At 42.0% G+C, this 13,097-nt stretch overlaps 1 protein-coding gene across 4 annotated transcripts in view; it reads left to right on the top strand.

Moving 5' to 3' along the window:
• Positions 1–13,097, top strand: part of fndc3bb (fibronectin type III domain containing 3Bb) — an 80,083-nt gene that overhangs the window by 59,867 nt on the left and 7,119 nt on the right. For all 4 annotated transcript variants that reach the window (XM_062985135.1, XM_062985134.1, XM_062985133.1 and 1 more), the window contains 6 exons: positions 2,279–2,457; positions 2,559–2,672; positions 3,265–3,414; positions 3,985–4,265; positions 7,421–7,630; positions 11,468–11,634. In XM_062985135.1, coding sequence (XP_062841205.1) covers positions 2,279–2,457; positions 2,559–2,672; positions 3,265–3,414; positions 3,985–4,265; positions 7,421–7,630; positions 11,468–11,634 — 1,101 coding nt within the window. The remainder of the gene's footprint in view (positions 1–2,278; positions 2,458–2,558; positions 2,673–3,264; positions 3,415–3,984; positions 4,266–7,420; positions 7,631–11,467; positions 11,635–13,097) is intronic.

Genomic DNA, 13,097 nt, shown 5'->3' with positions numbered 1-13,097 from the left:
CAGCTGCTTGGAATGAAATTCCTGCAGGTATGGACCAACTCCATAAAAATGCTCATGGCTCTGGATGTGTGATGCTGTGCTGTTTTTTTTTTTTTTGCAAAGGTTTGACCATGGAGTGTTTTTTTATCTATCTGGCAAAACAGAAAATCAATACTTTAAAATCAGACACTCATCCCTGAGTACAGAATAACCTTTTACAGACCGGCACTAAAAAAATCAGGACACAAACACGCTCGAGTTTAGAAGCATCTGCTGCAGACCTGTGTCCATCCAAACACCGAGAGTCAATTATCATGACTGGAAAGTAAAAGCTGCCATAATTACACTCACAATCAAATTCTCCTGCATTAACAAGGAGAGCACAGAAGGACAGAAGGTCTAAACCTACTTTAGGTTTTTTATTTGGCTGAGAGAGGCCACAATACATTATAACTTTTTAAAAGTCGACTAATGTTGTACAAATAAGGCCATTAAATAATAAAAGTCGACCTTTACTAAATGGTTGGTAAAAATTCAATAAACACAGACACACTTTTTTCATTTCATTCCATTTTTATGGAACCACTGCTATATCCTGGTAAGTGTAGCAGTGTAGCAGTGGGTACTTCCCCAACACCCTCCCCCCATCCCAGCAGATAGCAACAATAGGGATTCGAACCCTGGAATCTTGAACTCTAGTAGTTTGACAAGTGTAATTTACAACATACATATTTTTTATAATGTTATAATAATAATTCACATTTGGTGGTGTTTGTATGCACATACCCAAGAAAAAAATGGTCAGGACTATGATTCCCCGAAAACACAAGGCAAGGTAGGAATACCCTGGACAGTCCACTAATCCATAGGAAGGAAGAACTGGTGCATCACCCTCAGACATAGTCTTATCTGTGTAGATGCCCGGTCAGCCAGATTTACACCCAGGTCTCATCTATGGCCCTATATGCTTGCTTCAAAAACAACATTATTACAATGATACATTTTAATTATTATAAACACCAGTAATCCTTTTTATCCAGAACCAAGGACGTTACCACCATTCACACACCCCAAAGGGGAAATCTAAATGTATTACTGACTACATACACCCAAGTCTCAGGCTTATGAACTGAGCGATAAAATGTGTGTGTGTGTGTGTGTGTGTTTACGCCCACTAATTATTAGCATTAATACCCAGCTTTTCATCAATACCCTCCTCCCCAAAAAAATAGGGCAGTTAAGGTCCTGGACTTGTAATTGAAAGGTCGCTGGTTCAAGTCACACCACTGCCAGGTTGTCAGTATGGGCTCTTGAGCAAGGCCCTTAATCCTTAATTGCTTAGACAAATTACTGTCACACTACTGTAAGTGGCTTTGGACCAAAGCGTCTGCTAAATGCCGAAATGTAAGTGTAAAGAAATTAATACTCTTGATTAAAATAGTGTGATGTTTTACGTCAGAGGCAGGAAAAACTTGGGGATTCACAATAATGGGGATTCAAACCCTGGAACCTTGTACTCTAGTAGTGGGTTTGTGTAATTTACCACATACATTCGTTTGTTGGTGTTTGTAAACACATACCCACATACCCATTTTAGTTATTACCATTATTACCCAGTTTTTTATCAATGCCCTCCTCCTGAATAAAAAAATAAAAAATATATAAAAACTTTTCATGGTTTACCACTGATTTATCCTGGTAAGGGTAGCAGTGGGTCCTTCCCCAACACCCTCCCCCATTTCAGCAGATAGCAACAATGGGCATTCAAACCCTGGAACCTTGAACTCTAGTAGTGGGCTAGTGTAATTTACCACATACATTAGTTTGGTAGGGTTTGTAAACACCCACATACCCATTTATATATATATATAAACTCTGTCTTGATTTTAACGGTGTGATGTTTCAAGCTGTGTTCTCTAATTATGTGTTATCTGTCAGGACCTCAAGCATTTAAAAATCTCTTAGGATCGTCTTGAATCAAGGAGAAAAGCTTAAGTCAGGACACACTTAAATAACTTGTGCTGGACCAGTAGCTCTGCTCTTTTCGTTCTCTCCCTGTTCTAATAACAGACGTGTTTTTCACAGCGTGTCTCCTCGCTATCGATCGCCTCTTTTTTATGTCTGCGAGCCACAGTAAGGTTGTTTAAAAAAGAGCTGCTTCCTCTCAAGCTTCAAGTGTGCACGCATGTTTAAGGCTCATATTAAGAGTGTTAAGAGACTGTTCTTCTCTGCTGTTTTTCATTCTTCCAACTTTGTCTTACCTAGTCTGTTTCATTCACCTAATTTATAACCTCTACAGAAGGTCCAGTGTGTGAAGCCAAGAATGACGCTTTTGTCTACATTCTGGAGATGAGTGGAGTGGAAGAGGATGCGGATGCTGTAGAGGTGTACCGTGGATCACGTACAGAGTGTCCCGTGGGCGATCTGCTGCCTGGCGCCACCTACAGGTTCAGAGTGTGTGCCGCCAACGATGCCGGGGTAGGTCGCCCGAAGGGTAAACTGTGTCTCTAATATTAGTACGTTGTATATTGTGTATTCATTCAGATCTGGTTTTGTCTCTTGTCTCTCTTTCATTTTAGCATGGCCCATACACAGAGTTTCTGGAGGTGACCACTGCAGCAGGACCTCCAGGCCAGTGTGGAGCGCCGGTCATTACTCTGAGCTCACACACCTGTGCTGTGGTCAGCTGGGTGGTAAGTATAAATCTTACTGACTGTCGAAACGTTCCAAACAAAACAAAGAAAGAAAGAAAGCTGTGAGATTGGTTCTTTCCTGTACAGAGTACTGGTAGAGTACCGGTGCTTACAGCAGCAATCAGGTGCTTTGTGTTGGTGCACAAGAAAATTGGACTGAAGCACAGAATAAAGCTCCTAGCAGCTCCTGTCCACAGTGTAGAGTATCTCATTATATTCATTTTCACATGCTGGATAATAGACCTGAGCTCCTACTACTGAGCTCTCAACAGTTTTCAAAACACCAGTGCTAGCCCCTCAGTGCTGAGATGTTGAGCTTATATGTTTGAATCTCCACTGTGCTACCAGCCGTCTGTTTCATTAAACACACCCTTTTAATAGTCTATGTTATGTTTAATAGAACAACTCAACTTCTTACAGGGAATCATTTGTCACCCACATTGCGATAAATGCGTGCTAGAACATCGTTTTATTTTAGACTATAAGCCTGTAGACGTGCGTTGTGTCTAAACGTTAATTGTCTACATGTCGGATAAAGGTGCATGCTTAGTCTTTCCGGGAGACTGACACGACCTCTGATTTGTCTCATCAGACGGACGAGAGCTCGGGGGCCGATATCTCCGGCTACCGGCTAGACTGGGGTCGCGATCAGGACTCTCTGGAAGTGGTCTACGACGGCGCGGACAACTTCTGCGAAATCTCCGACCTGGAGGCGGCGGTCGGCTACTGCTGTAGATTACAGGTAAACACCAGCAGGGTCTCGGTTCATCAAAGTGAAGAACGGATATTATTAAAATAACATTCACAGAAATGAATAATAAAGATCAGTGTGTGGAAAGCCTGTTTGTGTTAATCCAGTCTGTAGCAATAAAACGAATAAAGCCGTGGTCCAATGTGGCCAGTGATAGCTCAGTGGTTGAGGTACTGGACTAGTAAGCAGAAGGTTGCCGGTTCAAGCCCCGCCACCACCAAGTTGTTGGGTCCCTGAGCAAGGCCCTTAACCCTCAATTGCTCATTGTGTAAGTCGCTTTGGATAAAAGCGTCTGCTAAATGCTGAAAATGTGATGTATACTGACCACATGCTGCTTACTTGACTTGGCAGATTTTTACAAGTTCTTCCTGACGCAACCCTTTTGTATTTGGTACTGGCACTGAAAGTTCACTGACAAGTGCACCTCCCAGTGTTTACGCTGTAGCTGGCCAGCGTATTTGTGACAAATAGCCCTGACAAATAGCAAAGAATCTTTATGACTTGACAATAACCACCAATTTTCTTATTTTCTTCACTAATCCCACTTTTCTGTCGATTCAGGCCACTAACCAGGCAGGGGCGGGTCCCTACAGCGAGCTGGCATGGTGCCACACGCCTGCCACTGCCCCCAACGCCGTCACCAACCTGTACGCACAGGATGTCTTGCCGACAGACGCTGAGCCGTTCTGCCCCTCCACCTGCCTGGCGCTGGCCTGGGACGAGCCGAGCTGCAACGGCCGGGAGATCAGCGGCTACACCGCGGCGCTGGGCGAGTCCACGATCTCGGTGGGCAGCGGCACCTGCACTGTGATCAGAAACCTTCAGCCTGACACAGAGTACAGGTGAGAGTACAGGAGATGTTGTGATACTGAAATACACAGATGTAATAAAAACACTATTAAGAACCATTAAAAACAACCGAGTTTGGTATTTTTAAATGTTTTTTAATGTTTCATGTTTGACCCATATTTCAGTATTACAGGAAAGACAAATGGTTTATTTAATAAAAGTTGTTTTATTGTAACAACCTTTATTATTAAATTTGAAACAAGATTTCAAAGAATGTAGAGGACACTGGAAGTGATAGTCACGAGTTTACAGAGTTAAGAGTAGAAAAGTTAAGCGGTCACATCAGACGTGATTATTTGCTCAGGATGATTTGTCTGTTAACTCTGTTTTGCTAAATGAAGTGTAAAATCACTTCTAAGTCCGAGGACAAATGGACAGGACGAGTGAGTGGGCGGTGAATAACACGACTTTTATGAAGTAAGACATTGTTAAAGCTCATCCAGTGTAAATGTCAGGAGTAATTAACTGAAATGAGAGGCACCCAGCTGACAGCTTTCGTTTTTTTATTCATGCGCAATTAAAATCAAAAGAAACTATATTTTATTTGCGTCATGCAAAATTGTACAGTTAGCTCGCCTTACTCTTTATTTAGGACATGTCCTGAATATTAGCAGCAGTGAATAGTAAAGCTATTACTGGGAAATTGGTTGCACTCGTGTCCTTCAGGAAGAATTCAGTGGTTCAGAAATGTAGATTAAATTTTGTAAAATGGAAAGAATCTTCCATACTTCAGAGATTCAAACGGCTATTAGGTAAACTCTGGGGGGTAATGGATTCCAAACATAGCTGAAAAGGACTTGAAAAATTTCTTAAATTGAAGTTTTCAAAAGCAGTATAATTAAGTAAGGATCTTGTGGAATTGTAATGTTGCCCTTGCACTGATGTGACTCTGATGTGTCTGTGTTGTATAATGCATTAAGGACAGTTGTCCCATTAGGTGTTACTTTGCCTTCCAGTAAAAAAAGGGAAAAATATTTGATTAATATGGAAATATGGAATAAAACATTAAATGTAGCATCAACTGTTTAAATAGGGATTGTGTTTAATCATGAAACCACAGTTGCAAAGTAGAAAATCTTTTAAATGCTGAGTTTCTACATCATGTTGAAGCGAGTAAGTGCATAATTGGCAGTGCCTGCAGCAGACACTAGGGCTGCTAGGGCGGGATGAGCGGACTATGTGGGTGGGGTCTTCAAACGCTGTGTAAGGACCCTGATTAGCAGATAGAGAGGCGCCTGTGCAGAATGCATAGGTGAAAAAGGGTTCCACTAAGGCAGTGGTCCCCAACCGCCCAGAAAGAATAAATAATTAGAGATCGCTACAAAAGCAATGAAAACACGGCTTTTTCACGGGTGTTATTGTCTCCAATCGCCACTAGGTGGGAGAAGCGTCTCGTTGCAGTGATAAAAGCTCATTCGAGAGTAGTACAGTTATTCCGTTTATTCTATTTTTAATCCCCCCACCGGTCCGTGAAATGATATCTTATATGAAAACCGGTCTGTGGTGCAAAAAAAGTTGGGAAGCACTGCACTAAGAGCCGAGCTCGGGTCGGAGGAGGCGTGAGCAGCAATATACCCACCTCGACTGCAGCGGAAGACAAATTGGCTACACTAAATTGGGAGAAAATGCATAAATGAAATACAAAAAATAAAAAATAAAACAATAACAAAAAACTATTTTCTGTAATTCCACTAGTCTCAGGCAGACCACTTCAGAATGGTCCAAAGTTTCATTCTTATTGATTCTTGTGACCTTAGTCATAGTTTTGGGTCCTTATCCTGCCGCCAGACCCACGATCTGCAACCGAGGCACAGCTTTCTAAAACAGTCCGTTATATGTTTCCGTTTCCGAATTCATTATGCACCCGAACAGATTCAAGGCCCTTAATGTCAGAGGCAGCAAAACAGCCTCGAAACATCCCTGAGCCTCCTCCATGTTTCTTTGTGGGCTTGGTTGTGTTCTCCCGTAAGCACAGATGTGGCGTGACTCTGATTTTGAACAAGCTATAATTTGGTTTCATCTGCACAGAGCTCATTGTTTAAGGAGGACTGTAGCTTGTGAACATGCATTTTGGCCTTTTTGTGGCTTGCTTGCTTATTATAGTATTAATCTTGCAGGCACAAATAGCCAGTGAATTAGTTCATTAGCATTAAGAATAAACCAGACTAAATTATTTATAGATCATTATAATGGTTTAAAATTAAACACTGAGGCTTCCTCCCTTTTTTAGGAACGTTTCTATAATGGCATCTACTCAGGAAAAAAATAAGGGTTTTTTTTAAGGTCAGGCATTTGAGCTTTTTCTTACAGCCGTTCTAATAGTAACAGCTTTCTTATCTGTGAGCTTTTAAACAGGTTGACTTTGAGAAAGAGAGCACTTTAGCTCTTGTAAATCGAGCTCTAATGGAGGTTACACGCATCAGTGAAGGACGGCTCGCTTTTTGTATCCCCTAGTCATGCAGCGTTTATGAAGCTAAGCAATTTTTTATACTTCATTTGTCTTACACGGAGCCTCCAGGCTGTATTGAGACACATTACAGAGTCAGCAGTAATTAGTGGAATGTTTTAATGAATCATAAAAATGAGCGCAGTTGTAATTCAGGAAGAGTCCCGGTCTCTTTGAGGTCATCAGATTAGCCAGTATGGAAGGAATAGATATGTTTTTGGTTGTTTTGTGAGTGTCTGTGTCCGGCCTGAGTCGCTTTTACCACGTCATATCAAACAGTTTGTCTCATTGAAGGCGCTTTGAAAAGGTCAGCGGCTTTTGAGAACGGCGGCGAGTGCGAAAATCCCAAGCCTAACGCACAATTAAATACTAGAGCAGGGGTAGGTCAGCGGTTAAGGTAAAGGAACAGTAATCAGAAGGTGGCTGGTTCTTGCCACTGTTAGGCCCCTGAGCAAGGCCCTTAACCCTCAATTGCTTGCATTGTATACTGTCTCAATTGTAAGTCGCTTTGGACGAAAGGCATCTGCTAAATGCTGAAAATGTAAATGGGCATAGGGCAGTTGTAGTAATTCAGTTACCTAGTAACTAGTAATCGAAAGGTCGCTGGTTCAAGCCCCACCACAGACAGGTTGTCACCTTTAAACAGGGCCGTTAGAAATACAGTCCACACCTAAGTGTTTGTGTGTGTGTGTGTGTGTTTAGTGTGCAGGTGAGGGCGGAGAACGCCGTCGGTGCCGGTTCATTCGGCCCGAGTCTTCTCCTGAGAACCAGGCCACTGCCACCGAACCCACCAAGACTGGAGTGTGCCAGTATAGGACCACAGAGCCTTAAACTGCGCTGGGGGGACAGCAGCAAGAGTCCACTCAGCGACGAGATCACCTACATCCTGCAGATGGAGGACCGGAACCAGAGGTACACACACACACACACACACACACACACACTCAGCAGATGATGAAAGAACTCTCACACCTCTTCTGCACATGCTCAGACCATCTCAGTCTCACCATTGTTCTCTATAATGAGCCATTCTGTTGCATGTTCATCCTTCTGAGAGATGTGGAAATATTCTCATCAATTAAGTCACACTTTGAACAGAAATGTACATGATCTGTATCTACTAAAGGTCACAGGAAGAGCATTAGTAGGTTCTCTTTTTTCCCCCTGTGTGTTTGATAATATTGTAACTCTGAGAAGATTCATCTCAGCGTACATTCCTGTTACCTACATTTTTCGTTTGTTTATTTTCAAAATACAGTTTTTGATAAATCACTAGACTGTACCCAGTGTTGTCGTGCGTTTAGCATGTTCTCCATGCTGCTAGATTTCATCTATTCACTTTATTTAATTCTAGGTTAAAACCTCAGTCCAAAGAGGTGCAAGTGAGGTGAACTGGAGATTCAAAATTGTCCATGACAACATGTGTTCGATGTAACCTAAATGTAACCAAAGTGTAAAACATGACGTTAAAATCCTAATAAACAAACAAACAACTACACACAAATGGTACCCAGTGGTACACAGTATTAGGGTCATTCAGTGGAATGGCCCTGATACTGTATTATTTGAGTTGTGTTCAGGCGCGATGTTTCGGAGAGAATATGAAAGCTGCACGTTTTTTGTTTAATCAAGACATTTTACACAGACAGCACAAAGGCAATCCAGTGAATCGTATGGTCTGTATACAGAATTTATTCTCAAGAAAAGGAAGTAAACCTGAGTACTAAACATTTCTGGCTGTTGTTTTCAACACAAGTGCTCTGATTGGACAGCGGACTGAGGTAGAACATGCAGCTGTTTCTATTGTCTGCTCTCCCTGCCACTCTACAAACCTAAACAAATAATAAGTAGAGATCAGTGAGAGAGACCAGAAGAGAATTTGTTCTACACTGGCGGTGTGTAAAACTGCTTTTGAGATCATAAAACCTTATTTGGAACACGTTGGTGTGAATGTGCCGTCGGGGGTTCAGATCATTTCGTTTTCTTTCTTTTGCATCGCAGCAGGCACCTTCAACGCCTTCATCGTTTGTCCATTTTATTTGTGTTTTTCTAATTGTGTTATTCTAATATATTTTAGTTTGTATTTGTTTGTAATGCAAAAATAAATAGTGATACAAGTCGGCTGATTATTTAAGTCCAAAAATATGCACATGCTTATTGACTAGGGATGTAACGATACACTCTACCCATGATGCAATGCGATTCACAATACGATTTTTTTTAAACAAAATTAAATTGAAGACAAATTATGACAAAGTTTCCTTTTATTATTTCTCTTTAGAAAATAAAATAAAATACTGTATTTGTGCTTATTTTTTATTTATCTAAATAATGAATGTCCTTTTATTTTTGAGGTAGGTACAAACTATGCAAAACAACGCTGCACATTTCCATTTTTGTGTAAAAAAAAACTGAAATGAAAAAAATCCCACATTAAATAAATAAATGAATAACACAAATAAAGAAAGTATTCTCACATAAATAAATTTGGCTGGAAAATTCCGAACCTGGCAACCAGGCGAGGTGAATAGCGCCAGCACCCTCTGCTGTTTAAAGTGAATATCGATTCATTATACACGTAAACGGGTTTGAATCGTTACACGTGTGAATCGATCTTTAACTGTCTTGTGGTGCATCGTTACGTCCCTACTGTTGACGATGCAAAAATGAACCCAATATTTCGGCATACTTGTCAGTTTCTTCTTTCACTCCCTATTCGGTCCCAATCTAGTCGTCTCCACCATGCTGGTTGAGGAGTGCTCAGACTATCACATGGCGTCTCCGACATGCGCATACGTAGTTGGCAGCAATGAATTCAACCTACTTCCCTCATAAGACTCCATTATTAATAGAATTTAGCAACGTCATTTGCAATCTAGACTCATCATTCAGACTTAAGTGTGGACCAACACAGCTGCAAATTTGACCCCCAAAATGATATTTCTCATAGAAGAAATATTTGATATATTCCATATTAAAGTCCATAGTCTTTTGTTATAGACTCACAACAGTTCCAGTTCCCTTCGAGCCGAAATTCAAAGCAGAATAAATAAAATCTGTGGTGAAATTCAGTCATTTGCGTGTGTGTGTGTGTGTGTGTGTACGTACATGCACATGTCCTTTTTATTTGAGGACCTAAGAAGCAGAGTGTTCTCTCCGCCAGCCGAGTCTTAATGAGAAAAGCCACTTTCACCGTGCTCCCAGGAATTAGGGCGAGAGCGAGGGTTGTCTTGACACCCCCTCTTAAACGCCGGCTCCCGCTCCCCAGTCACTGCTGGCTTGCTGATTGATCATTTGACTGCTAAATGAAATGACCCGTGCGGCGCCGTCAGCCGGACGAGCTCCACGCTGAGCAGGAGATGGACTCAGATTTGATAAAGCTCGTCTTAATAGAGACTAATCTGTCCCTGCTGTATTAGAGCATTTTTACTGGCTGGATCGAGTGGCTTCATACGCGGTTCCAAACATTTATGGACGTCTGCTTTTAGTCTAATCGCGTCCTGGTTTTTGCGGGATGTACGCCAGGGTCTTTTACTGATTAATGTCATTTTTGGAGTGACTGATTTGTAATTAGAGTTCTTACAGCCCCATGTTTTGGGCAATTCCGCCGAATGGGTGCCATTTGCGTGTAGTAACTCGATGAAATTAAATTTCATGTTTTATCTTTGTTCAACACTGAATCTAGTAACACACACACTTAACTACTCTAACTACTTTCATTTAACGTTTCATTCTTACAAGCTTTCTAAGTGGAAGATGGTTGTATATGAGTAACAGGACTGAGTTTTTAACATAGAATTAAATAAATACATGAAATATAGCAGCATGGAGAACATGCTAAAAGCACGAGAACACAACATATTTTAAAGTAAACAAATAACACTCACTCACTGTCTTGACTGCTTATCCAATCAGGGTCGCGGGGGGGTCGCTGGAGCCTATCCCAGCTTTTCAATGGGCGCAAGGCACACAGTAACACCCTGGACGGGGCGCACAAACACACATTCACCTATAGGGCAATTCAGTGTCTCCAATTAACCTGACTGTGGGAGGAAACCGGAGCTCCCGGAGGGAACCCACGCAGTCACGAGGAGAACATGCAAACTTCGCACAGAAAGGACGCCTGGAGATCGAACCCAGGACCTTCTTGCCATGAGGCGACAGTGCCACCCACCGAGCCACCGTGCCGCCCTGCCGCCCTAAACAAATAACAACTCAGAAAAAATGTAGGTATCAGGAATGAAGGTTGAGATGATCTTCTCAGTCGGAGTTACAATATCAAACATGCAGAGGAAAAAAGGGAGAACCTACTAATGCTCTTCCTGTGATCCTCAGTAGATACAGATTATTATGTACATTTCTGTTGAAAATGTGACCAAATTTTGAAGGATGAACATGTTGGGGTAACAGGACTGAGTGAAAACCTGGGGACACGACTGACATGGATTTTAACCACATTATTCTACATTTCTGATGGAAAATAAAGATTAAAAACACAGATGTGATCTGGAGTCACTAAACAATGCAGGGACTAATGGATATTTATTTGTAAAGTGTCGTGTTAGAGAGTGGGGTCACGAACAAATGTGCAGGACACTTTGCTCAATAAAAAATGCATTTTAAAGTTACGTTTCATTTGCATTCATACAAAGTACAAGGTTATTACCTTGGAGCTGTTATTACCTGATTAGTTTTTGTATGTAGGCTATTTGCCGTATTCAGACGGAGTAACCGGATTCTCTTTGACAGGTTTGTGCCGATCTACCGGGGACCGAGCCACACGTTCAAGCTGCAGCGCCTGAGCGAGTCGAGTCGCTACAGTTTCAGGATTCAGGCTGTGAGCGAAGCCGGCGAAGGTCCCTTCTCTGAGATTTACTCCTTCACCACTACCAAATCTCTTCCTCCCACACTCAAAGGTACAGAGACTTACTACTTACAGAAAGTATCACTTATCTTACAGGGATCTTACTGGCCAGGTCAGTTCAATTTCAATCTAACATGCAGGAATTCTAAGCTGTTCCAGAATTTGGGTCTGTTCAAAAACCTAGTGAGCTGCCTTGCTGCCTACTGCCTACCTAGGCACCCTAAGTAGAGAAGATTCTAACAAGACACCAGACTCATAAGTCAGATTATTTAGATGCACTACTTTACTTAGACAGTGATTACGGCAATGAAATCACCGCAGATTTAGCTTACTAAGCTAACACAGTTGCCAACGGGCTGAGGCGGCACAACCCGCTAGCAAACCAGCTAACGTCTTCCTCTGTGTACCAAAAACGTTTAAACTGTCCCCGGTGAGCCCGAATTTGCAAATAAACGACACTCGTGTAATTATACATTCATACAAATTAAAAATAAATTAGAATTTATTTACATTTAATAAGAACTCTGTTGGTTGCTCCGTGTACGCCCGTCATATTTGTCGTTTTTTTATTTTTTAAGACAAAACTTGTGCTGCACTGAATGCTGGGATTGCCTTCAGTGCTAAGGAAGCATCAGATTTCTCCTTGTTATTCAGTCAGATTATCACTCAGAATTTAGGCACCTCAGTAGGAGCATTTTAATGTATCAAAAATTTAGACACGCCCTCTGCTCAGGAGTGTCGAATGACGTAAAATGCATGTAGAGAGATCACCAGTACCCCTTTTCCACCGACGCGGCACGGAGCCCGTTCCGGTTCCCGAACTCCACTTGGAACCGGTTCCGCATGTTTCCACCGGAAAAAAGAGGTTCCAGAAAGCGAACTAGCGGGCCAATCTGGCACCACGGGAAACTTGGTTTTTCAGCCCGAACCGTGACGTCCATCTGTGAGCGCGTCATGTTGTACAGCACAGCGACAGCAACAATGGCGTTTGCTTAATGCTGCATTTTTACCTTTTAAACTTCACCTGATTACATTTTGAGCCAGTTTGCCGCTGATATTTTCAAAACGCCTTTAAAAAGGTGAACTGCGTGATATGACGTGGGAAAAGTGACCCGGACAGAACGAAAAACGCTTAACATGAAAAATAAAGCATGAAGCTTTTTCAACTCCCCGAGCTGCATAACCACCACACGTGAAGTGAATCCAGCTAGACACAGATGCATGTTGTATTTTAGAGTAGATCTGATGGTTATTTCACACAGATGGATGTTCGTGTCGTGGAACTTTAGTGATGTTTCACCGCTCGAGCCGAGCGCTGAGTAAATCGGCTATCTGTGCCGAGAGTCGCGGTGAAACCGTAGCGCAAAACGCTTCTCACGTTAATGAACTACAGAAAACAACAACCGCGACAAACACGTCACGTCTTCTTATCACCGATTGTTAGATCGATGCTTTTTACATAAAAACAAACATCTGTAACAGCAGCACAAATGCTCGCACATGATCTACACGCTC

The sequence above is a fragment of the Trichomycterus rosablanca genome, chromosome 23 (genome assembly GCF_030014385.1).
Source record: "Trichomycterus rosablanca isolate fTriRos1 chromosome 23, fTriRos1.hap1, whole genome shotgun sequence".
Taxonomy (NCBI): Eukaryota; Metazoa; Chordata; class Actinopteri; order Siluriformes; family Trichomycteridae; genus Trichomycterus; species Trichomycterus rosablanca.
The sequence above is the reverse complement of the archived record's forward strand: the minus strand, read 5'-3'. Positions and strand labels throughout refer to the sequence as shown.